Source organism: Coregonus lavaretus (genome assembly GCF_964263955.1).
Source record: "Coregonus lavaretus genome assembly, chromosome: 19".
NCBI lineage: Eukaryota > Metazoa > Chordata > Actinopteri > Salmoniformes > Salmonidae > Coregonus > Coregonus lavaretus.
The window spans coordinates 48,383,255-48,407,220 of NC_140006.1; the positions used below are offsets into that span (position 1 = coordinate 48,383,255).

General features: G+C 47.6%; 2 protein-coding genes across 9 annotated transcripts in view; one reads left to right on the forward strand and one right to left on the reverse strand.

Moving 5' to 3' along the window:
- LOC311146195 (uncharacterized protein) lies at nt 1-19,067 on the forward strand. 2 transcript variants are annotated; one of them, XM_084182697.1, is made up of 9 exons: nt 1-91; nt 5,582-5,787; nt 12,384-12,476; nt 14,530-14,625; nt 15,015-15,125; nt 16,149-16,272; nt 16,499-17,348; nt 17,709-17,826; nt 17,983-19,067. In XM_084182697.1, exons 1-9 carry the CDS (start codon nt 88-90, stop codon nt 18,562-18,564), a joined length of 2,184 nt encoding a protein of 727 aa, XP_084038823.1. In that variant the 5' UTR covers nt 1-87; the 3' UTR covers nt 18,565-19,067. The 2 variants fall into 2 exon arrangements, with proteins under 2 accessions (XP_084038823.1, XP_084038824.1); XM_084182698.1 differs by having other exon boundaries at nt 8-91; nt 5,585-5,787.
- Nucleotides 18,979-23,966, reverse strand: part of LOC311146198 (zinc finger protein 414-like) — a 23,290-nt gene continuing 18,302 nt past the window's right edge. For 3 of the 7 annotated variants that reach the window (XR_014614659.1, XR_014614660.1, XM_084182707.1), the window contains 2 exons: nt 19,603-19,755; nt 19,131-19,210 (listed from right to left, as the gene is read on the reverse strand). Coding sequence is in view for 4 of the 7 variants with exons in the window: in XM_084182707.1 (XP_084038833.1) it covers nt 19,161-19,210; nt 19,603-19,755 (203 nt within the window). In the remaining 3 variants the exon portion in view is untranslated. Of the gene's footprint in view, nt 19,211-19,602; nt 19,756-23,966 lie in introns of all 7 variants that reach the window. The other 4 variants (XM_084182705.1, XM_084182704.1, XM_084182706.1 and 1 more) reach the window with 4 other exon arrangements.

The window sequence follows — 23,966 nt, forward strand, 5'->3', positions numbered from 1 at the left end:
ATATATATATATATATATATAAATACAACTCTCATTTAATTTTGTCTTTATAACAATCCGAAGCATCAAGTTGCTTAGAGGGGCAACATGGGTACGTATTAGCTAAAGTCGTATAGCTTGTTTGTAGCTTAGCTAGCATGCTTCTATATCTAGTTAGCTATCTCGCTTCGGCCCTCCATGACCGTTTTATCCGGCTGTAGCCCTAAACCATATCAGATTGTATTCGTCACATGATTACGGGCCCTTCCCGACAACGCCGACAGAAAGAAAGTAGCGGAATAATAAATAAAAAAGTGACACGTAATAATGAAAGTAATAATGCGTCCACAATGAGTAACGACAACGTGTCTATACACACGGGGTACCAGTGCAAAATCCACACTTGCTGTACTGCAGTGTTTTAACAGTGTTTTTCAGTGACAACATGTGGACACCAAGGTGTTCTGAGAAGCAGGTAGGTAATTAACACAGGTAGTCCACTGTCTTTCCTCTGTCTTTCCATAAACAAGCGTAGTAACATGGAAATGTGGCAGTGTGGGAGCCCTAACCCTATAAAGGTGTGTATCAATTTAACATTTTAGTTTTTTTGAAAACTATTTATCGCTGATATGAAAGATAAGGTCCTTATGCTTCCAAAACCGTACAGTGTGTTCATGCTATTTATACAGTGTTTTCCAGATGTTCTGCTGCAGAAATGCCGAAGTTTAAAAGCCTTTTCTACATTCTTTTTAAAAGTCTCCTCTCCCCTTTATTTCAAATCAAATCTGGTCAAAAACACATTTATCAGATGTTACTGCGGGTGTAGCGAAATGATTGTGTTTCTAGCTCCAACAGCGCAGTACTATCTAACAATACACAACAAAGCACACATGTAAAATAGTGTAATTAAGAAATATTCGGATGAGCAATGTCTGTGATGTATAGACATTATGGACAGTGTGGCTAGACTATATAGTATATCTGAAGAATATGTGGATAGAATAATATATATATATATATATATATATATATATATATATATATTCCAGAGGGTCTGAGGGGCCATGCCAAGTCATTTCTGCCTCCTGAGGGAGAGGCACTGCTGTGCAGATGTGAGAGTTTACATCGTCAGCGATGAACAGCATTCTCACACGGGTATTCCTCTTGTCCATGTGGTAGAGGGCAGAGTGGAGTGCAATTGAGAATGCAGCCTCCCGAGTGGCGCAGTGGTCTAAGGCACTGCAGTGCTTGAGGCGTCACTACAGATCCGGGTTCGATCCCGGGCTGTGTCGCAGCCGGCTGCGACTGGGAGACCAATGAGGACGACGCACAATATGCCCAGCGTCGTCCGGGTTAGGGGAGAGTTTGGCCGACCGGGATGTCCTTGTCCCATCGCGCTCTATCAGCTCCTGTGGCGGGCCGGGCGCCTGCAAGTTGACATGGTCGCCAGATGTACGGTGTTTCCTCCGACACATTGGTGCGGCTGGCTTCCGGGTTAAGAGAGCAGTGTGTCAAGAAGCAGTGTGGCTTGGCAGGGTCGTGTTTTGGAGGACGCATGGCTCTCGACCTTCACCTCTCCCGAGTCCGTATGGGAGTTGCAGCGATTGGACAAGACTGTAACTACCAATTGGATAGCACGAAAAAGATGGTGGTCAGCTTGAGACGTGGGGATTACAGACTGGGACAAGGAGAGGTGGAAAATGACTGAAGTTGCTTTCAGAACGCGCCCTGGAATACCGTCCGGCTTTCAGAACGCGCCCTGGAATACCGTCCGGCCTTCAGAACGCGCCCTGGAATACCGTCCGGCCTTCAGAACGCGCCCTGGAATACCGTCCGGCCCTCAGAACGCGCCCTGGAATACCGTCCGGCCTTCAGAACGCGCCCTGGAATACCGTCCGGCCTTCAGAACGCGCCCTGGAATACCGTCCGGCCTTCAGAACGCGCCCTGGAATACCGTCCGGCCTTCAGAACGCGCCCTGGAATACCGTCCGGCCTTCAGAACGCGCCCTGGAATACCGTCCGGCCTTCAGAACGCGCCCTGGAATACCGTCCGGCCTTCAGAACGCGCCCTGGAATACCGTCCGGCCCTCAGAACGCGCCCTGGAATACCGTCCGGCCTTCAGAACGCGCCCTGGAATACCGTCCGGCCCTCAGAACGCGCCCTGGAATACCGTCCGGCCTTCAGAACGCGCCCTGGAATACCGTCCGGCCTTCAGAACGCGCCCTGGAATACCGTCCGGCCTTCAGAACGCGCCCTGGAATACCGTCCGGCCCTCAGAACGCGCCCTGGAATACCGTCCGGCCTTCAGAACGCGCCCTGGAATACCGTCCGGCCTTCAGAACGCGCCCTGGAATACCGTCCGGCCTTCAGAACGCGCCCTGGAATACCGTCCGGCCTTCAGAACGCGCCCTGGAATACCGTCCGGCCTTCAGAACGCGCCCTGGAATACCGTCCAGCCCTGCGGTCTTGTGAGTGTTGACCAGATTAAAAGCCTTATTCACGTCGGCCTCGGCGAGCGAGATCACCCAATCCTCTGGGGCCCTCATGCACGGCTCTGTGTTTTTGTCGAGCATAAAATGCAGTTTGAGTTTGTCCGGTAGAGAGGCATCGTTTGGCAGATCACGGCTAGGTCGTCCTTGGTAATCCGTAATGGACTCCAGCCCCTGCGACTAGGTCGTCTTCAGCCACGTGTCGAACATCAGTGTAATAATGTAACCGGTGTAATAATAAAAAATCCCCCCCAAAAATGTTTGTCACATGGTCCGAATACAACCGGTGTAGACCTTACCATGACATGCTTACTTACAAGCCCTTAACCAACAATTCAGTTAGGAAAATATTTACTAAATAAACTAAAGAGGGAAAAAAAGAAGAAAAAGTTACACAAAATAACAATAATGATTCTATATACAGGGGGTACCGGTACCGAGTCAATGTGCAGGGGGTACCGGTACCGAGTCAATGTGCGGGGTTATTGGTTAGTCGAGGTAATTTGTACATGTAGGTAGGGGAAAGTGACTGCATAGATAATAAACAGCGAGTAGCAGCAGTGTAAAAACAAAAGGGGTGGGGGCAATGTAAATAGTCCGGGTGGCCATTTGATTAATTGTTCAGTGGTTTTAATGGCTTTGGGCTAGAAGCTGTTAAGGAGCCTTTTGGACCTAGACTTGGCGCTCCGGTACCGCTTGCCGTGCAGTAGCAGAGAGAACAGTCTGACTTGGGTGACTGGAGTCTGTGACTATTTTTTGGGCCTTCCTCTGACACCGCCTGGTATAGAGGTCCTGGATGGCAGGAAGTTAGGCCCCAGTGATGTACTGGGCCATACTCACCATCCTCTGTAGCGCCTTGCGGTCGGATGCCGAGCAGTTGCTATACCAGGCGGTGATGCAACCGGTCAGGACGCTCTCGATGGTGCAGCTGTAGAACTTTTTGAGGATCTGGGCACCCATGCCAAATCTTTTCAGTCTCCTGAGGGGGAAAAGGCGTTGTCATGCCCTCTTCACGACTGTCTTGGTGTGTTTGGACCATAATAGTTTGTTGGTGATGTGGACACCAAGGAACTTAACTCTCGACCCGCTCCACTACAGCCCCGTCGATGTGAATGGGGGCATGTTCGGCACTCCTTTTCCTGTAGTCCACGAGCAGATCCTTTGTCTTGCTCATGTTGAGGGAGAGGTTGTTGTCCTGGCACCACACTGCCAGGTCTCTGACCTCCTCCCTATAGGCTGTCTCATCGTTGTCGGTGATCAGGCCTACCACCGTTGTCGTCAGCAAACTTAATGATGGTGTTGGAGTCGTGCTTGGCCACGCAGTCATGGGTGAACAGGGAGTACAGAAGGGGACTAAGCACGCACCCCTGAGGGGCCCCCGTGTTGAGGATCAGTGTGGCAGATGTGTTGTTGCCTACCCTTACCACCTGGGGGCGGCCCGTCCAGGATCCAGTTGCAGAGGGAGGTGTTTAGTCCCAGGGTCCTTAGCTTAGTGATGCGCTTTGTGGGCACTATATTATAATAATAATATGCCATTTGGCAGACGCTTTTATCCAAAGCGACTTAGTCATGCATGCATACATTTTTTGTGTATGGGTGGTCCCGGGGATCGAACCCACTACCTTGGCGTTACAAGCGCCGTGCTCTACCAGCTGAGCTACAGAGGACCACAGACTATGGTGTTGAACGCTGAGCTGTAGTCAATGAACAGCATTCTCACATAGGTGTTCCTCTTGTCCAGGTGGGAAAGGGCAGTGTGGAGTGCAACTGAGATTGCGTCATCTGTGGATCTGTTGGCGGTATGCGAATTGGAGTGGGTCTAGGGTTTCCGGGATGATGTTGTTGATGTGAGCCATGACCAGCCTTTCAAAGCACTTCATGGCTACTGACGTGAGTGCTACGGGGCGGTAGTCATTTAGGCAGGTTACCTTCGCTTTCTTGGGCACAGGGACTATGGTGGTCTGCTTGAAACATGTAGGTATTACAGACTCGGTCAGGGAGAGGTTGAAAATGTCAGCGAAGACACTTGCCAGTTGGTCCGCACATGCTCTGAGTACACGTCCTGGTAATCCGTCTGGCCCCGCGGCCTCGTGAATGTTGACCTGTTTTAAAGGTTGCACACATCGGCTACAGAGAGCGTGATCACACAGTCGTCCAAAACATCTGGTGCTCTCATGCATGTGCTTCAGTGTTGCTTGCCTCGAAGCGAGCATAAAAGGCATTTACCCCATCTGGTAGGCTCGAGTCACTGGGCAGCTCGCGGCTGGGTTTCCCTTTGTAGTCCGTAATAGTTTGCAAGCCCTGCCATAATAGGATTCCACCTTGTTTCTATATTGTAATTTTGCCTGTTTGATGGCTCTGAGGAGTTCATAGCGGGACGTGTCCTCAGCTATAGCCTCGGGGTTCACCTGTCACCACGCCCTGTGAGCGGTAGCTCTGTCCTTTAGTTTAGTGCATACCTTGGCGTTAATCCAGTGCTTTTGATTGGGGAAGCAGCTATCGTCTGAGTCCCAGAACATTCCAGTCAGCGCTATCAAAGCAGTCCTGCAGCATAGCCTCCGCTTCGGATAACATTTTACATTTACATTTTAGTCATTTAGCAGACGCTCTTATCCAGAGCGACTTACAGTTAGTGAATACATATTTTTGTATTTTTTTTTGTAATACTGGCCCCCCATGGGAATCGAACCCACAACCCTGGCGTTGCAAACGCCATGCTCTATCAACTGAGCTACATCCCTGCCGGCCATTCCCTCCCCTACCCTGGACGACGCTGGGCCAATTGTGCGTCGCCCATGAATCTCCCGGTCGCGGCCGGCTGCGACAGAGCCTGGATTCGAACCAGGATCTCTAGTGGCACAGTTAGCACTGCGATGCGGCGCCTTAGACCACTGCGCCACTCAGGAGATTAACCATTTCTCTATGGCAAGGGGTACTTCCTGTTGTGAGCTTCTGTTTGTAAACAGGAAGCAGGAGTATAGAGTCATGATCTGATTTGCAGAAAGGGGGGCGGGGGAGGGCCTTTTGCTTGCGGGTTTCTTATTCAGACAATTAACTATGCCTCACTATGGTGACTCAACCTCTCCTCTCCTAATGGATCCTCTCCTCCCAGCAGAAACCCCCTTTCCTCTGCCCTCCCTGGGCCTGCTGGTCCCTCCTCTCCGGATGATGTCAGCGGTCATGTGGCAGGTGGTGCGCCAGGGCAACACAAAGCATTATGGGAAGCTGGAGGAGTTTGTGTCCATGGTAACGGAGGTGGTTCCAGAACTCCTGTCCAACAGACAGAGGTGGCTGCTGACCCTGGCTCTCAGAGGACGGGTAAGAGACTCCCAATCAATCAATCAATCAATCAATCAATCAATCTCAGGGGTGGCTGCTGACCCTGGCTCTCAGAGGACGGGTAAGAGACTCCCAATCAATCAATCAATCAATCAATCAATCAATCTCAGGGATTAGGCGTCCAAACAGTGTACAAATAAATTATATATCATTTTCAAAGGTTTGGGGTCACTTAGAAATGTCCTTGTTTTCCATGAAAACATACATGAAATGAGTTTGAATAGGAAATATAGCAAAATGAATAGGAAATGTAGTCATTGACAAGGTTAGAAATAATGATTATTAATTAAAATAATAATTGTGTCCTTCAAACTTTGCTTTCGTCAAAGAATCCTCCATTTACAGCAATTACAGCCTTGCAGACCGTTGGCATTCTAGTTGTCTATTTGTTGAGGTAATCTGAAGAGATTTCACCCCATGCTTCCTGAAGCACCTCCCACAAGTTGGATTGGCTTGATGGGCACTTCTTACGTACCATACGGTCAAGCTGCTCCCACAACAGCTCAATAGGGTTGAGATCCAGTGACTGTGCTGGCCACTCCATTATAGACAGAATACCAGCTGACTGCTTCTTCCCTAAATAGTTATTGCATAGTTTGGAGCTGTGCTTTGGGTCATTGTCTTGTTGTAGGAGGAAATTGGCTCCAATCAAGCGCCGTCCACATGGCATGGCGTTGCAAAATGGAGTGATAGCCTTCCTTCTTCAAGATCCCTTTTACCCTGTACAAATCTCCCACTTTACCACCACCAAAGCACCCCCAGACCATCACATTGCCTCCACCATGCTATACAGATGGCATCAAGCACTCCTCCACCATCTTTTCATTTGGTCTGTGTCTCACAAATGTTCTTCTTTGTGATCCAAACACCTCAAACTTCGATTCGTCTGTCCATAACACTTTTTTCCAATCGTCCTCTGTCCAGTGTCTGTGTTCTTTTGCCCATCTTAATCTTTTATTTTTATTGGCCAGTCTGAGAAATTGCTTTTTCTTTGCAACTCTGCCTAGAAGGTCAGCATCCCGGAGTCGCCTCTTCACTGTTGACGTTGAGACTGGTGTTTTGCGGGTACTATTTAATGAAGCTACCAGTTGAGGACCTGTGAGGCGTCTGTTTCTCAAACTAGACACTCTAATGTATTTGTCCTCTTGCTCAGTTGTGCACCGGGGCCTCCCACTCCTCTTTCTATTCTGGTTAGAGCCAGTTTTGCTGTTCTGTGAAGGGAGTAGTACACAGCGTTGTACGAGACCTTCAGTTTTGGCAATTTCTCGCATGGAATAGCCTTCATTTCTCAGAACAAGAATAGACTGACGAGTTTCAGAAGAAAGTTATTTGTTTCTGGCCATTTTGAGCCTGTAATCGAACCCACAATTGCTGATGCTCCAGATACTCAACTAGTCTCAAGAAGGCCAGTTTTATTGCTTCTTTAATCAGCACAACAGTTTTCAGCTGTGCTAACATAATTGCAAAAGGGTTTTCTAATGATCAATTAGCCTTTTTTTAAACGATAAACTTGGATTAGCAAACACAACGTGCCATTGGAACACAGGACTGATGGTTGCTGATAATGGGCCTCTGTACGCCTCTGTAGACGGTTTTATCGCCACGCCGACGGTTTTACCCTTTCGTCCACCACCTAAGCCCCTTTTTTGATTTAGAAAAAAACCCTGAGTCTGGTTTTAAGAGATTACCAGCATGTTCGAGAGGATCGTCTTGAACAAGGCTCTGGACAGATTACTGATCTACAAAACATCTTGCACCGCAAATGGGTGTGTCTATGCCCTCAAAGGTGCTGTCTGTGATTGGAGGCTTAAAACAGGAAAATAACTTACACATCTGAGTCGACGGTGTGAGAATAATGAGGATCTTTTGAAGAAAAGGATTAAAGATGGAATCCGCAGTAGAGGGAAACAGCGCCACGGTCTGCCTAGGGCTGTGCGGTATGGCCTAAAAATCATATCTATTTTTTCAAACTTATGGGCGATTTCACAATTGATATCTAAATTTGCTCTACCTACCAAGTGAGCCACAAGTGTTACCTGACTCTGTGTAGACATGTTACTGGTTTTCATTATTCAACAAATAATTGAACTAGTTTAAAGTGCTAAAGAAGAAAAGTATATTTTATAACCACAGGCTCATGGGGTTCACCTTAGCTATCCCACGGACCATATTGTGGGCTTGAGCAGGAAACCACAGGGGAGCTCGAGGGTAACTGTGTAAAAACCACACAAAAAAGGATTACAGAGTATCTATAGTTCATCCTTAAACAAAGTGCTTAACCCATGCTTTCAGATAAGAATTCATTTCAAGAAATTAGTCTTCACTGAAACCCTAATACGCAGGACTTAGCGAGTGGGATTTAGCCGTGAGGGTGTTGTCCGGTCAACTAGAAAGGCAGGACCAGCCGCCACCAGGAGTGTCTGAGACTATGCCCCGTGGTTGAACGTATCCTGTGTAAAAGGTGAGGTAACACGTAATAAGAGCTGGCCCAAGCAAAAATAGTGCAGAGTGGACTAAAAATAGCCCCCGCTGACGCGTAGTATACCGTGTCACAAACTACCCGTGACGTGTTAACAGTAGGTTGGAGTGAGCTAACCTCTGTGGCTAGCAGAGATAGTCCAAGAGGGGATGGCCCGGGATGATAGAGTGGAGCCCAGGACTTCACTGCTAACTCAGTCTAGGGTAGGAAGACAGGGAAGACCCCCCCCTCACTGGGAAAGAGGCTCATACCACGGGATTCTCCAGGCCTACAAAGCACGGTGGGAGTTGACCCCGCCCTGTGTGGTCAAGAAAACGGCCAAAGGCAAAGAGACGGACCGTACTAGTCACCACGACAATACACTGCATTTCAAACAGTTGGGAATAATCTAATGAAATTCAGGGCTTGTAAAATTATACATACGCTAAATACAAGCCTTCAACCATAAGACCCACTAAGTTCATAATTTTATCAAAATAGTTTAACCTGCTTTTTTGCAATGACGACTGATCTGGCTTTCAAGTCTATGAAAATGCCCTTTTTGTTACAAATGTAACCACAACCATGCACATCCACTAATATTGACCAACTTCTGGTAGCAGGCATTATGGAATAATTTAACACAGGTCTCGCAAGCACAAGCCCACGTGCTAGTGAGGAGCCAGCTAATCTGTATATTTAAAGTCTAGCCACCTTTGGTAACAAGGTAGAACAGTTGAACTGTAATGAATACACCCCCTCCGGTCTGTCTCCAACCGTTTGAATAACAGCCTGTTCACTTTGTTTTTAGATGTTGAAGTCAACTGGGCTCCCTGGATAAGAATGAGAACCAGTTGCCAATTCCTTATATAATGCTCATCGCACATTCTATAAAACACAGACTAGACAGCTAGCACAAGTCTGTGGCTAAAATGCTGCTAGCTGTACCGTAACTGAGCATTTTAAATTTCCAAAATCATGTTAATTGATACTCCAGTCTTCGTAGGATCAGCTCTGTTCTACGTTGAGACATAACGGGGCTATCGTTACAAAGGTTAGGTTCTCTATTGCAGTAAATGTCTGTTTCATATGACCGACTGTCGGACCAAACCTCAAATGCAAATGGGGAGTTGAAACCGCTTGTTGTCAGAGAGGAGGAAGTGATCTTTCATCTGGACGTTGTTGTTGTGAGTGTCTGGGGGAGGGGCTTGGCGTCTGTGTGGGAAGGTGCACAGAAGGAGACGAGACCAAAAAGACAAACTCATGAAGAAATAACCTTGATTCTTACGATGCAGGCATTTGTAACATCTCGTTAAAACACACATCGCCCAGCCCTGTGTCTGCCCCACGGCTGTTATTGTTTTTGTATTGTTGACAAAGCAGAGATGGGCAGCGCTGGGGTTAGCCTCGCTAGCTGCTGGATCTAGCATGCTAGTAGATACCATAGACTTCCAGTCATTGCGCTAAAAATGGACTCTGGGAAAGTAGATTAAGGGCCTCATTGCCAAAATTCTGAGGTATCCATTTAAGCTTCTGTGATTGGCGGCTGCAGATGGGTTGAATGCACATGGCAGTTGCTAACACAGATGGGTTGAATGCACATGGCAGTTGGTAACTCAGATGGGGTGAATGCACATGGCAGTTGGTAACTCAGATGGGTTGAATGCACATGGCAGTTGGTAACTCGGATGGGTTGAATGCACATGGCAGTTGGTAACTCGGATGGGTTGAATGCACGTGGCAGTTGGTAACTCGGATGGGTTGAATACACATGGCAGTTGGTAACACAGATGGGGTGAATGCACATGGCAGTTGGTAACTCAGATGGGTTGAATGCACATGGCAGTTGGTAACTCAGATGGGGTGAATGCACATGGCAGTTGGTAACTCAGATGGGTTGAATGCACATGGCAGTTGGTAACTCAGATGGGGTGAATGCACATGGCAGTTGGTAACTCAGATGGGTTGAATGCACATGGCAGTTGGTAACTCAGATGGGGTGAATGCACATGGCAGTTGGTAACTCAGATGGGTTGAATGCACATGGCAGTTGGTAACTCAGATGGGTTGAATGCACATGGCAGTTGGTAACTCGGATGGGTTGAATGCACATGGCAGTTGGTAACTCAGATGGGTTGAATGCACATGGCAGTTGGTAACTCAGATGGGTTGAATGCACATGGCAGATGGTAACTCGGATGGGTTGAATGCACATGGCAGTTGGTAACTAACATGGGTTGAATGCACATGGCAGTTGGTAACTAACATGGGTTGAATGCACATGGCAGTTGGTAACTAACATGGGTTGAATGCACATGGCAGTTGGTAACTAACATGGGTTGAATGCACATGGCAGTTGGTAACTAACATGGGTTGAATGCACATGGCTGTTGGTAACTAACATGGGTTGAATGCACATGGCAGTTGGTAACTAACATGGGTTGAATGCACATGGCAGTTGGTAACTCAGATGGGGTGAATGCACATGGCAGTTGGTAACTCAGATGGGTTGAATGCACATGGCAGTTGGTAACTCAGATGGGGTGAATGCACATGGCAGTTGGTAACTCAGATGGGTTGAATGCACATGGCAGTTGGTAACTCAGATGGGGTGAATGCACATGGCAGTTGGTAACTCAGATGGGTTGAATGCACATGGCAGTTGGTAACTCAGATGGGTTGAATGCACATGGCAGTTGGTAACTCGGATGGGTTGAATGCACATGGCAGTTGGTAACTCAGATGGGTTGAATGCACATGGCAGTTGGTAACTCAGATGGGTTGAATGCACATGGCAGTTGGTAACTCGGATGGGTTGAATGCACATGGCAGTTGGTAACTAACATGGGTTGAATGCACATGGCAGTTGGTAACTAACATGGGTTGAATGCACATGGCAGTTGGTAACTAACATGGGTTGAATGCACATGGCAGTTGGTAACTAACATGGGTTGAATGCACATGGCAGTTGGTAACTAACATGGGTTGAATGCACATGGCAGTTGGTAACTAACATGGGTTGAATGCACATGGCAGTTAGTAACTAACATGGGTTGAATGCACATGGCAGTTGGTAACTAACATGGGTTGAATGCACATGGCAGTTGGTAACTAACATGGGTTGAATGCACATGGCAGTTGGTAACTAACATGGGTTGAATGCACATGGCAGTTGGTAACTAACATGGGTTGAATGCACATGGCAGTTGGTAACTCAGATGGGGTGAATGCACATGGCAGTTGGTAACTCAGATGGGTTGAATGCACATGGCAGTTGGTAACTCAGATGGGGTGAATGCACATGGCAGTTGGTAACTCAGATGGGTTGAATGCACATGGCAGTTGGTAACTCAGATGGGGTGAATGCACATGGCAGTTGGTAACTCAGATGGGTTGAATGCACATGGCAGTTGGTAACTCAGATGGGTTGAATGCACATGGCAGTTGGTAACTCGGATGGGTTGAATGCACATGGCAGTTGGTAACTCAGATGGGTTGAATGCACATGGCAGTTGGTAACTCAGATGGGTTGAATGCACATGGCAGTTGGTAACTCGGATGGGTTGAATGCACATGGCAGTTGGTAACTAACATGGGTTGAATGCACATGGCAGTTGGTAACTAACATGGGTTGAATGCACATGGCAGTTGGTAACTAACATGGGTTGAATGCACATGGCAGTTGGTAACTAACATGGGTTGAATGCACATGGCAGTTGGTAACTAACATGGGTTGAATGCACATGGCAGTTGGTAACTAACATGGGTTGAATGCACATGGCAGTTGGTAACTAACATGGGTTGAATGTACATGGCAGTTGGTAACTAACATGGGTTGAATGCACATGGCAGTTGGTAACTAACATGGGTTGAATGTACATGGCAGTTGGTAACCCGGATGGGGTGAATGCACATGGCAGTTGGTAACCCGGATGGGTTGAATGCACATGGCAGTTGGTAACTAACATGGGTTGAATGCACATGGCAGTTGGTAACTAACATGGGTTGAATGCACATGGCAGTTGGTAACTAACATGGGTTGAATGCACATGGCAGTTGGTAACTCGGATGGGTTGAATGCACATGGCAGTTGGTAACTGGTTGGTTCTCTTCTCAGGTGACTCTGGAACTGTTCCGATCTGGACATCCTGATGACCTCAAGGCTGTTGAAAGCCACCTGGATAGAATCACAGCATCTGGTCTCAAACAGGTGAGATATTCAATCAATCAAATGTACACTGCTCAAAAAAATAAAGGGAACACTTAAACAACACAATGTAACTCCAAGTCAATCACACTTCTGTGAAATCAAACTGTCCACTTAGGAAGCAACACTAATTTATAATAAATGTCACATGCTGTTGTGCAAATGGAATAGACAACAGGTGGAAATTATAGGCAATTAGCAAGACACCCCCAATAAAGAAGTGGTTATGCAGGTGGTGACCACAGACCACTTCTCAGTTCCTATGCTTCCTGGCTGATGTTTTGGTCACTTTTGAATGCTGGCGGTGCTTTCACTCTAGTGGTAGCATGAGACGGAGTCTACAACCCACACAAGTGGCTCAGGTAGTGCAGCTCATCCAGGATGGCACATCAATGCGAGCTGTGGCAAGAAGGTTTGCTGTGTCTGTCAGCGTAGTGTCCAGAGCATGGAGGCGCTACCAGGAGACAGGCCAGTACATCAGGAGACGTGGAGGAGGCCGTAGGAGGGCAACAACCCAGCAGCAGGACCGCTACCTCCGCCTTTGTGCAAGGAGGAGCAGGAGGAGCACTGCCAGAGCCCTGCAAAATGACCTCCAGCAGGCCACAAATGTGCATGTGTCTGCTCAAAAAGTCAGAAACAGACTCCATGAGGGCCCGACGTCCACAGGTGGGGGTTGTGCTTTACAGCCCAACACCGTGCAGGACGTTTGGCATTTGCCAGAGAACACCAAGATTGGCAAATTCGCCACTGGTGCCCTGTGCTCTTCACAGATGAAAGCAGGTTCACACTGAGCATATGTGACAGACGTGACAGAGTCTGGAGACGTCGTGGAGAACGTTCTGCTGCCTGCAACATCCTCCAGCATGACCGGTTTGGCGGTGGGTCAGTCATGGTGTGGGGTGGCATTTCTTTGGGGGGCCGCACAGCCCTCCATGTGCTCGCCAGAGGTAGCCTGACTGCCATTAGGTACCGAGATGAGATCCTCAGACCCCTTGTGAGACCATATGCTGGTGCGGTTGGCCCTGTGTTCCTCCTAATGCAAGACAATGCTAGACCTCGTGGCTGGAGTGTGTCAGCAGTTCCTGCAAGAGGAAGGCATTGATGCTATGGACTGGCCCGCCCGTTCCCCAGACCTGAATCCAATTGAGCACATCTGGGACATCATGTCTCGCTCCATCCACCAACGCCACGTTGCACCACAGACTGTCCAGGAGTTGGCGGATGCTTTAGTCCAGGTCTGGGAGGAGATCCCTCAGGAGACCATCCGCCACCTCATCAGGAGCATGCCCAGGCGTTGTAGGGAGGTCATACAGGCACGTGGAGGCCACACACACTACTGAGCCTCATTTTGACTTGTTTTAAGGACATTACATCAAAGTTGGATCAGCCTGTAGTGTGGTTTTCCACTTTAATTTTGAGGGTGACTCCAAATCCAGACCTCCATGGGTTGATAAATTTGATTTCCATTGATAATTTTTGTGTGAGTTTGTTGTCAGCACATTCAACTATGTAAAGAAAAAAGTATTTAATAAGATTATTTCATTCATTCAGATCTAGGAAGTGTTCCCTTTATTCTTTTGAGCAGTGTATTTATAAAGCCCTTTTTACATTAGCATTTGTCCCAAAGTGCTTATACAGAAACCCAGACTAAAACCCCAGAGAGCAAGCAATGCGGATGTAGAAGCACGGTGGCTAGGAAAAACTCCATAGAAAGGCAGGAACCTAGGAAGAAACCTAGAGAGGAACCAGGCTCTGAGGGGTGGCCAGTCCTCTTCTGGATGTGCCGGTGGAGATTACAATAGTACATGGCCATTAAGGCCAGATTTTTTTTCTCCCAAGATGTTCAAACGTTCATAATATTCTGACAAGCCCATTCTCTTGAACAGTAAGGGTCAGTTCCCTGGACACAGAAAGCCTAGCCCTGGACTAAAAAGCTAATTATCAAATGAGATCCTCCATTTTGAGCTTTGTAGTCCAGGGCTAGGCTCAGTCTGTGTCCAGGGAACCACCACGGTGTTCAGCTTGTGATGTTTGTCTGGACCCTTATGTGTTGCAGTCAAACGATGCAGCGATTGAATTTGCTGAAGCCAACTTCCTGAACCTGATCCAGAGCCTAGTGGAAGACCCAGATAGGAGGGAACACTTCTTCAAGGTAAGATGGAGCCTAGTGGAAGACCCAGATAGGAGGGAACACTTCTTCAAGGTAAGATGGAGCCTAGTGGAAGACCCAGATAGGAGGGAACACTTCTTCAAGGTAAGATGGAGCCTAGTGGAAGACCCAGATAGGAGGAAACGCAAGGCGGCTCAACTCTAACAGGGCTCCTAACTTCCATGTTGACTTATCAGGATGGACTTCTCAGATCATGTAGCTAGAGATGAGTGTTTTAATCTCAAGGCAGGATGCAGTTTTAAAGTATTGGAACAGAGATCAAGACTCTCTTCCCCTTCACTATGGTTGTGTTGGGTTGAGACTTATTTCCCCTTGGGGATCTTTAAAGTATTTCTAACTGAGGTCCTAACTTTGACTGTCTTCTACAACAGGTTGTGTTCCCGGTGGAGTACGGTCCTAGCTTTGACTCATCGCTGCAGACTCTGGTGTGCCACTTCCTGTCTAGACTGGAGGAGCTGCTGCCGGTCCCAGACTTCAAACAGGTACGCAGTCAGACAGCACTGTGACGGTGTCAGAATACCCATACTTGTGTTCTAAATAGTAGGCATTTTAGGTATGCGAAAATAGAACGTTTTATAGTATGTGCATTTTCTAAAATCGAGTATGGTTTAAATGCTGCTCTTCATCCACTACTGAGGAACATGCATCTTTCCAGACTGATAATGAGATAAGGGGAGGCGCTGTACCAAAATGAACAAATGGCAGGAATCAACGCATTCTCAGGAGGAGGAGCCTAGTATGATGATATTCTCAGGAGGAGGAGCCTAGTATGATGATATTCTCAGGAGGAGGAGCCTAGTATGATGATATTCTCAGGAGGAGGAGCCTAGTATGATGATATTCTCAGGAGGAGGAGCCTAGTATGATGATATTCTCAGGAGGAGGAGCCTAGTATGATGATATTCTCAGGAGGAGGAGCCTAGTATGATGATATTCTCAGGAGGAGGAGCCTAGTATGATGATATTCTCAGGAGGAGGAGCCTAGTATGATGATATTCTCAGGAGGAGGAGCCTAGTATGATGATATTCTCAGGAGGAGGAGCCTAGTATGATGATATTCTCAGGAGGAGGAGCCTAGTATGATGATATTCTCAGGAGGAGGAGCCTATTATGATGATATTCTCAGGAGGAGGAGCCTAGTATGATGATATTCTCAGGAGGAGGAGCCTAGTATGATGATATTCTCAGGAGGAGGAGCCTAGTATGATGATATTCTCAGGAGGAGGAGCCTAGTATGATGATATTCTCAGGAGGAGGAGCCTAGTATGATGATATTCTCAGGAGGAGGAGCCTAGTATGATTATATTCTCAGGAGGAGGAGCCTAGGAGGAGGGGAATGACTACTGGTGTAGGTGGTAGAAGAATGACTACTGGTGTAGGTGGTAGAAGAATGACTACTGGTGTAGGTGGTAGAAGAATGACTACTGGTGTAGGTGGTAGAAGAATGACTACTGGTGTATTTCTTCGTAATATTAGTGTCATTTTTACCACCGTTCTGTGTTCAGACTGCGTCGTTGATCAGTGCTGCCCCCTCTGTTCTGGAGGAGTACATGCGCTGTGTCTCTCACGGAGAGGACCTGAAGTCTCTGCTACAGAACCAACACTGCCACGGGAAGCTGCCCAAGAGCGGTAAGCCTCTGGCTCCATCCCAAATGGTACCCTATTCCCTTTAGAATGCTCTACTTTAGACCAGGGCCCATGGGGTTCCGGTTTGAAGTAGTGCACTATATAGGGAAAAGGGTGCCGTTTGGGATGCATCTTCTGTCTGACACTCTGTAGATGAAATATAATGCCATATAACTTTAATAATCCAATAACCATCTTCTTTCCATTGGTCCTGGTTGTCACTGTTCAGCTCCCTCGCGGACAGAGGACCGCCTCCTCATCTCCTTATCCTTCCCTCCCTCTCTGAGACTGGCCAATGCCTCGCGCCCCAGCGCCAGCAAATCAGAAGCTTTCCCTGACTGTGACAGCCCGCCCCTGCAGGTCAGAGACTACCAGGGGATTCTGACTGACAGTTTGAGTGGCCAATGGGCTGAGACAGAAGCAAGTATGGATAACAAGATTGGAACAGATTCGGTAGAAAACCAAGGATCTGAAAGAAAGGCTAACCAGAAGGTCTGTGTGGAGAGACAAAGTGTACGATCGAAGTCTGAGGAAGAAAGAAAAGCATCAGTCTCTGAGCACCAATACTCCCTGATCTCCAACACTGCTCCTCAGACTGCTGAACAAGACACGGCCCCATCAGCCAGCCAACAAGCTGCTGCATCGTCCTCCACAACATCCAGCCCTGCCGCCTCCAGCGTATCGTCGGAGCAGCCTCGGCGCCGCGTTGCCCATAAGTGTCCCCATTGTGGCCGTTGTTTCATCTACCTCTACGAGATGCTGGAGCACCAGAGACTCCACACAGGGGAGAACCCTTACAAGTGTTCCCAGTGTGGCAAGACCTTCAGAAGGTCCTCGGAGATGTCCACCCACCGCCGGACACAGTGCTCCAACGCGGCCTACGTCTGTATCAAATGTGGGAGCAGTTTTGGGTCGATCAGGGAGCGGGTCAGCCACCGCTGTAGTGGTAGCAGGCGGGCCAGCAGTTTGGGTCAGGCAGGTCAGTTTGAGTGTCCACAGTGTGGGAAGATCTTCAAGTGGCACAACTCGTTAAAGAAACACCTGGTAACCCACACCAGTGACAAGGTCTTCAATTGCAGGTATATTATACTGCTACACTATTGCTGTATGTAGGTGCATCCCAAATGGCACCCTATTCCCTATATAGTGCACTGGTTTTGACCGGGGCCAATAGGGTTTTGGTCAAAAGTGCACTGTATAGAGAGCCATTTTGGATGCCCTATCTGTGAGTACACAATGTCAATGTTTTTCAATCACTTCCACAGTCCCCCTGCCCTCCAGAAGGTTCTCTGTCCTGTTATGTCCTGTAAGGCAAACGGTCAATAACCTGCGTCCCAAATCACACCCTATTCAGTGCACTAGTTTTGACCAGAGCCCTATATAGAGAATAGGCTGTCATTTCGCACACAGACAATCTGCTAACCCTAATGTATTGTCAGGTGCTGTGGTGAGGGGCCGTTCCCAGGCGTGGCCGAGCTCAGGGCCCACCAGAAGGCCCATGACGGAGAAGAGAAGCCCTACAAGTGTAAACAGTGTGGAAAGGGCTTCAGCTCCCAGGTGCTTTATTGATTGGTATAATCCAGGGGATAACATGTTTCCATGGTCCCCGATTCTACAGACAAAACAAAATGATGTGTGTGTATTGTTGTACTAAGATGTGAGACCACTATGTATTTTTTTAATGGCTAATAAAATGAGTTCATTTCATTTTAGGTCTGGCTAAATAACCACGAGCAGCGTCACTCCCAAGAGAGGTCCAAGATCTGCCCCAGCTGTGGAAAGGCCTTCAGATGCAAAGGAGACCTGAAGCTCCACATGCGGACCCACACCGGCGAGAGGCCGTACCAGTGCACCTACTGCGCCAAGCGGTTCTCTGTGAACGGAAACCTGACCATACACATCAGAACACACACGGGGGAGAAACCTTTCCTCTGCTCCGACTGCGGCAAGACTTTCTGCTCTGCGGGAGAGCTGCAGATCCACAGGAGAACACACACCGGGGAGAGACCGTACAAGTGCACCGTCTGCGAGAAAGGCTTCACCATGGCTAGCAAGGTGACTCTCCACATGCGGGTTCATACGGGGGTACGGCCCTACGTCTGCCACGAGTGTGGAAAGGCGTTCTCTCGCGGTGCGGAGCTGAAGAAACACGTCCTGAACCACACTGGGGTGAGACCGTACCCCTGTCATCTCTGTTCTAAGACGTACACCTGTCTAAATCACCTGAAGAGACATTTGAAGACTCACTCTGCCTCCCCGTCGTTGGATATTAGCAGTGGGGCGTCTGTAGTATAATGCATATTACCCTTTATTTAACACGATATTGTCAATATAAAAAGTGTATATTTTATTTTCTAACGGCTGCTTTATGCTACTTGTAAGGAGCGGTAGTTGAAGTCGACTGAGTACACTACTTTTGACCAGAGCCCTGTGGGATTGAGTTAATATCAGGACTAGAACTCTGCTTTTAGGGGAAGTGGAACGAGGTTCTGATGGTCATGTTGTCTTCAGTTGAGGCTTATCTAATATCACCATTGCTTTAGCTTGCTGCAGCAGATACTGTTAGTTGACAACTTGGCGTGTGAATTTTCAACAATCAAAGTCGGAACTATAATTTGTGTACGCACCGAGGTGGTTGTTATGAAGGTGTGTGTGTGTGATCATGTTTTCTAAATCCTTGTCAAAACATTTTCTGCACATAAACTTGAATACCATTACCTTTGGTCAAGTTATATTTGTTTTGAATATGTTTTATTGAAATGCATCACGTTCACAGTAAAAATAAAAGCTGATTTCTCAATAGTTTACATTTCTATGAAGCTAGTTCCACTATAGTATAACATCGTATTATGAAACTGTCCTCTGGCGTTCCCACTCCGGTGGGGGTAGAATCAGAGGTGGGTGTGGCCTCTATCTGACGATGGAGAGGCCTCATGGACATCTAGAATCAAGAGAGGATTCAGTGAGACCGACCAATCATATTGAGTCCTTATTAACCCTTAAATCAATGTTACAGCATAGACATCAGTGGGATTTACTAGACAATACAGAGGCTATTATATAGACATTGGTACCTGTGTCGTTACCAGGCTATAATATAGACAGTGGTACCTGTGTCGTTACCAGGCTATAATATAGACATTGGTACCTGTGTCGTTACCAGGCTATAATATAGACAGTGGTACCTGTGTCGTTACCAGGCTATAATATAGACATTGGTACCTGTGTCGTTACCAGGCTATAATATTGACATTGGTACCTGTGTCGTTACCAGGCTATAATATTGACATTGGTACCTGTGTCGTTACCAGGCTATAATATAGACAGTGGTACCTGTGTCGTTACCAGGCTTGGCTGCAGGGCTCTTGTGTTGGCCCTTGATGTGGGCGGTCATCTCCTTCCTGTTGGGGGTGGAGTGGCCACACTGGACACAGCTGTAGCGCCCCCTGGTGTGTTTCCATAGAATACGGCTGTTGAAGGACTGACCTGGAGGGTGGAGGAGCAGGGGTTACTCACAGTACTTTCGCCATGGTCCAATCCCAAATCGACTCCTAGACCCTATGCACTTGTGGAGATCTGAGGGTGTGAAAGGTGTAAGCAATCTGATAACAGCTCCAATATGCCCTCTGATTGGTTAGGTAGAAGTTTCACCATATTGCTTACGCCAATCAAATCCTCTCACATCTCCGCAAGTGCATAAGGGGTAGGGTCTAGGGGTCCATTTGGGATTGGGCCCATATCATTAATACATTGGCTAGTGGTTTCAGATTGATGTAGGGTGAAAGCATGTATACCCAGCACAAGGTTATGGACCAAGTGGAAGCTGGTGAATCAACATAGAAGTGAAGGCAGCCAGACACAGCAAAGCCACGAGCCCTCAGCCCTGTATTACTGAAAGCCATAATGAACCCACAGCTCTTCACACCACAGACCTCTGCTAAAGGAAGTTGGAGCTTGTGCACAGACCGGGTCCTGTTCAGTAAGCACCAGATGAAGGAAACTGATAATGGCGCCGGAGGGAATGACTGCCGTTTTACGGGCTCCAAACCAACTGTGCTATTTTGTGTGTTTTTTTCGCATTGTTTGTTACTTATTTTGTATATAATGTTGCTGCTACCGTCTCTTATGACCGAAAAGATCTTCTGGACATCAGAACAGCGATTATTCACCTTGAACTGGACAAAAATATTTTTTATTTAATGAGTCCGACGCAAAGGATATACTGCTTCTCCGAGACCAGGCCCAAATCCCCGTCATTCGCGTGAAAGACGGAAATACAGGGGGCGGAGATCGGGGTGCCTTGTGAGAATTCGTCGGCGAGTGGGTAACCCGCCTCTACCATCCGTTCTATTGGCCAACGTGCAATCACTGGAGAATAAACTGGATGATCTCCGCTCGAGATTATCCTACCAACAGGACAAAACTGTAATATCTTATGTTTCACCGAGTCGTGGCTGAACGACGACACGGATAATATAGAGCTGGCTGGGTTTTCCGAGCATCGGCAGGACAGAGCAGCTACGTCTGGTAAGACGTGGGGCGGGGGTGTGTATCTATTTGTGAATAACAGCTGGTGCGCGATGTCTAATATTAAGGAAGTCTCGAGATATTGCTCGCCTGAGGTAGAGTATCTCATGATAAGCTGTAGACCCACTATCTACCAAGAAAGTTTTCATCTATATTATTCCTAGCTGTCTATTTACCACCACAAACCGATGCTGACACTAAGACCGCACTCAACGAACTGTATAAGGCCATAAGCAAACAAGAAAATGCTCATCCAGAGGCGGCGCTCCTAGTGGCCGGGGACTTTAATGCAGGGAAACTTAAATCCGTTTTACCTCATTTCTACCAGCATGTCACATGTGCAACCAGAGGAGAAAAAAAAACTCTAGACCACCTTTACTCTACACACAGAGACGCGTACAAAGCTCTGCCTCGCCCTCCATTTGGTAAATCTGACCATAACTCTATCCTCCTGCTTCCTGCTTACAAGCAAAAACTAAAGCAGGAAGTACCAGTGACACGCTCAATAAGGAAGTGGTCAGATGATGCTAGTGCTACGCTACAGGACTGTTTTGCTAGCACAGACTGGAATATGTTCCGGGATTCATCCAATGGCATTGAGGAGTATACCACCTCAGTCACCGGCTACATCAATAAGTGCATCGATGATGTCGTCCCCACAGTGACCGTACGCACATATCCCAACCAGAAGCCATGGATTACAGGCAACATCCGCACCGAGCTAAAGGCTAGAGGAGCGGGACTCTAACCCGGACGCTTATAAGAAATCCCGCTATGCCCTCAGATTAACCATCAAACAGGCAAAGAGTCAATACAGGACTAAGATTGAATCGTACTACACCGGCTCTGATGCTTGTCGGATGTGGCAGGGCTTGCAAATGATTACGGACTACAAAGGGAAACCCAGCCGCGAGCTGCCCAGTGACTCGAGCCTACCAGACGGGCTAAATGCCTTTTATGCTCGCTTCGAGGCAAGCAACACTGAAGCATGCATGAGAGCACCAGTTGTTCCGGACGACTCTGTGATCACGCTCTCCGTAGCCGATGTGAGCAAAACCTTTAAACAGGTCAACATTCACAAGGCCGCGGGGCCAGACGGATTACCAGGATGTGTACTCAGAGCATGCGCCGACCAACTGCTTAGTCCCCTCCTGTACTCCCTGTTCACCCACGACTGCGTGGCCAAGCACGACTCCAACACCATCATTAAGTTTGCTGACGACCCAACAGTGGTAGGCATGATCACCGACAACGATGAGACAGCCTATAGGGAGGAGGTCAGAGACCTGGCAGTGTGGTGCCAGGATAACAACCTCTCCCTCAACGTGAGCAAGACAAAGGAGCTGATCGTGGACTACAGGAAAAGGAGGGCCGAACAAGCCCCTATTAACATCGACAGGGCTGTAGTGGAGCGGGTCGAGTTTCAAGTTCCTTGGTGTCCACATCACCAACAAACTATCATGGTCCAAACACACCAAGACAGTCGTGAAGAGGGCACGACAACACCTTTCCCCCTCAGGAGACTGAAAAGATTGGGCATGGGTCCCCAGATCCTCAAAAAGTTATACAACTGCACCATCGAGAGCATGTACAAATTACCTTGACTAACCTGTACCCCCCGCACATTGACTCGGGAACAGTACCCCCTGTTTATAGCCTCGTTTTTGTATTTTGTGTTACTTTTTATTTTATTTTTTACTTTCGTTTATTTAGTAAATATTTTCTTAACTATTTCTTGAACTGCATTATTGGTTAAGGGCTTGTAAGTAAGCATTTCAAGGGAAGGTCTCCACCTGTTGTATTCGGACCATGTGACAAATACAATTTTATTTTATTTGAGCTTGGAACGGGAGGTAGTACTATGATATGGTGAAGAACACTCATCTGCATGTTTTGTAGGAAAGGGTTTTGCTACGTTTTGCCCTACTGAACCCCACCCAGTCATCTGAATGGTAGTTAACTCTCTCTCTGCTGGTGAAAGCATCAAGACCTGACTGTGAGAGGGAACCCCAACCCGGCCTTCCGCATCTGCGGTGGAAGGTGGAAGGGCTAGAGTGGAGATAGTCAGACCCTGTCTTCTCATAAAAACGTCTGTAGGGTCCGAACGGTTTGGCCTACAAACCCACAAGTGTCACAGGACTCACAACTATAGTCTCCTGAGTGGCGCAGTGGTCTAAGGCACTGCATCGCAGTGCTAACTGTGTCACTAGAGATCCTGGTTCGAATCCAGGCTCTGTCGCAGCCGGCCGCGACCGGGAGACTCATGGGCGGCGCACAATTGGCCCAGCGTCGTCCAGGGTAGGGGAGGGAATGGCCGGCAGGGATGTAGCTCAGTTGATAGAGCATGGCGTTTGCAACGCCAGGGTTGTGGGTTCGATTCCCACAGGGGGCCAGTATAAAAAAAAAAAAAAAAAAAATATGTAAGTCGCTCTGGATAAGAGCGTCTGCTAAATGACTAAAATGTAAATGTAAATGACTCGTCTGAAGGTAACCCATACTAACAAATGGAAGTATGGAGGTCGTTTTGTGCCAACAAAAATAAGGGCTTAATTATGTGTCCAAAAAAAAAAAAAAAAAATATCCTGAGATGTTCTTATATCTCCTAGATATAGGACAGACACTTCAAAACCTTATTCCTTATGATTAATTTTTTTACTTACTTTTTTGCCATTTCTGAATGTGTTATAATGTTTCTATAGGCTATAGTTGTATATAGTCTTATACTTTTAGAGGTTAATAACCCTGCTGGTGAAAGCGTCAAATACCTGGCTGTTTGAGTGAATCTGGGAGTTGGACAGGTTGAACAATCAGCCACATGATGGATCGATTAGGTGATTGGTTATTAGGTGATTGGTTATTAGGTAATTGGTTAGCCCGGGGAAGAGGGAGGGAAGCCAGGTTAGCAGGAAGGGAAGGAGGAGGAAGCCAATAATGCAGAAGGTTAGCATTGGAGAAAGAAGCAGGATAATTCCATTGGACATGACCCAAGGGCAGTTTAGTTTAGTGGTTTCTCCCTCTAGTTGTGTGGTTAGTGGTTTCTCCCTCTAGTTGTGTGTGTGGTTAGTGGTTTCTCCCTCTAGTTGTGTGGTTAGTGGTTTCTCCCTCTAGTTGTGTGGTTAGTGGTTTCTCCCTCTAGTTGTGTGTGTGGTTAGTGGTTTCTCCCTCTAGTT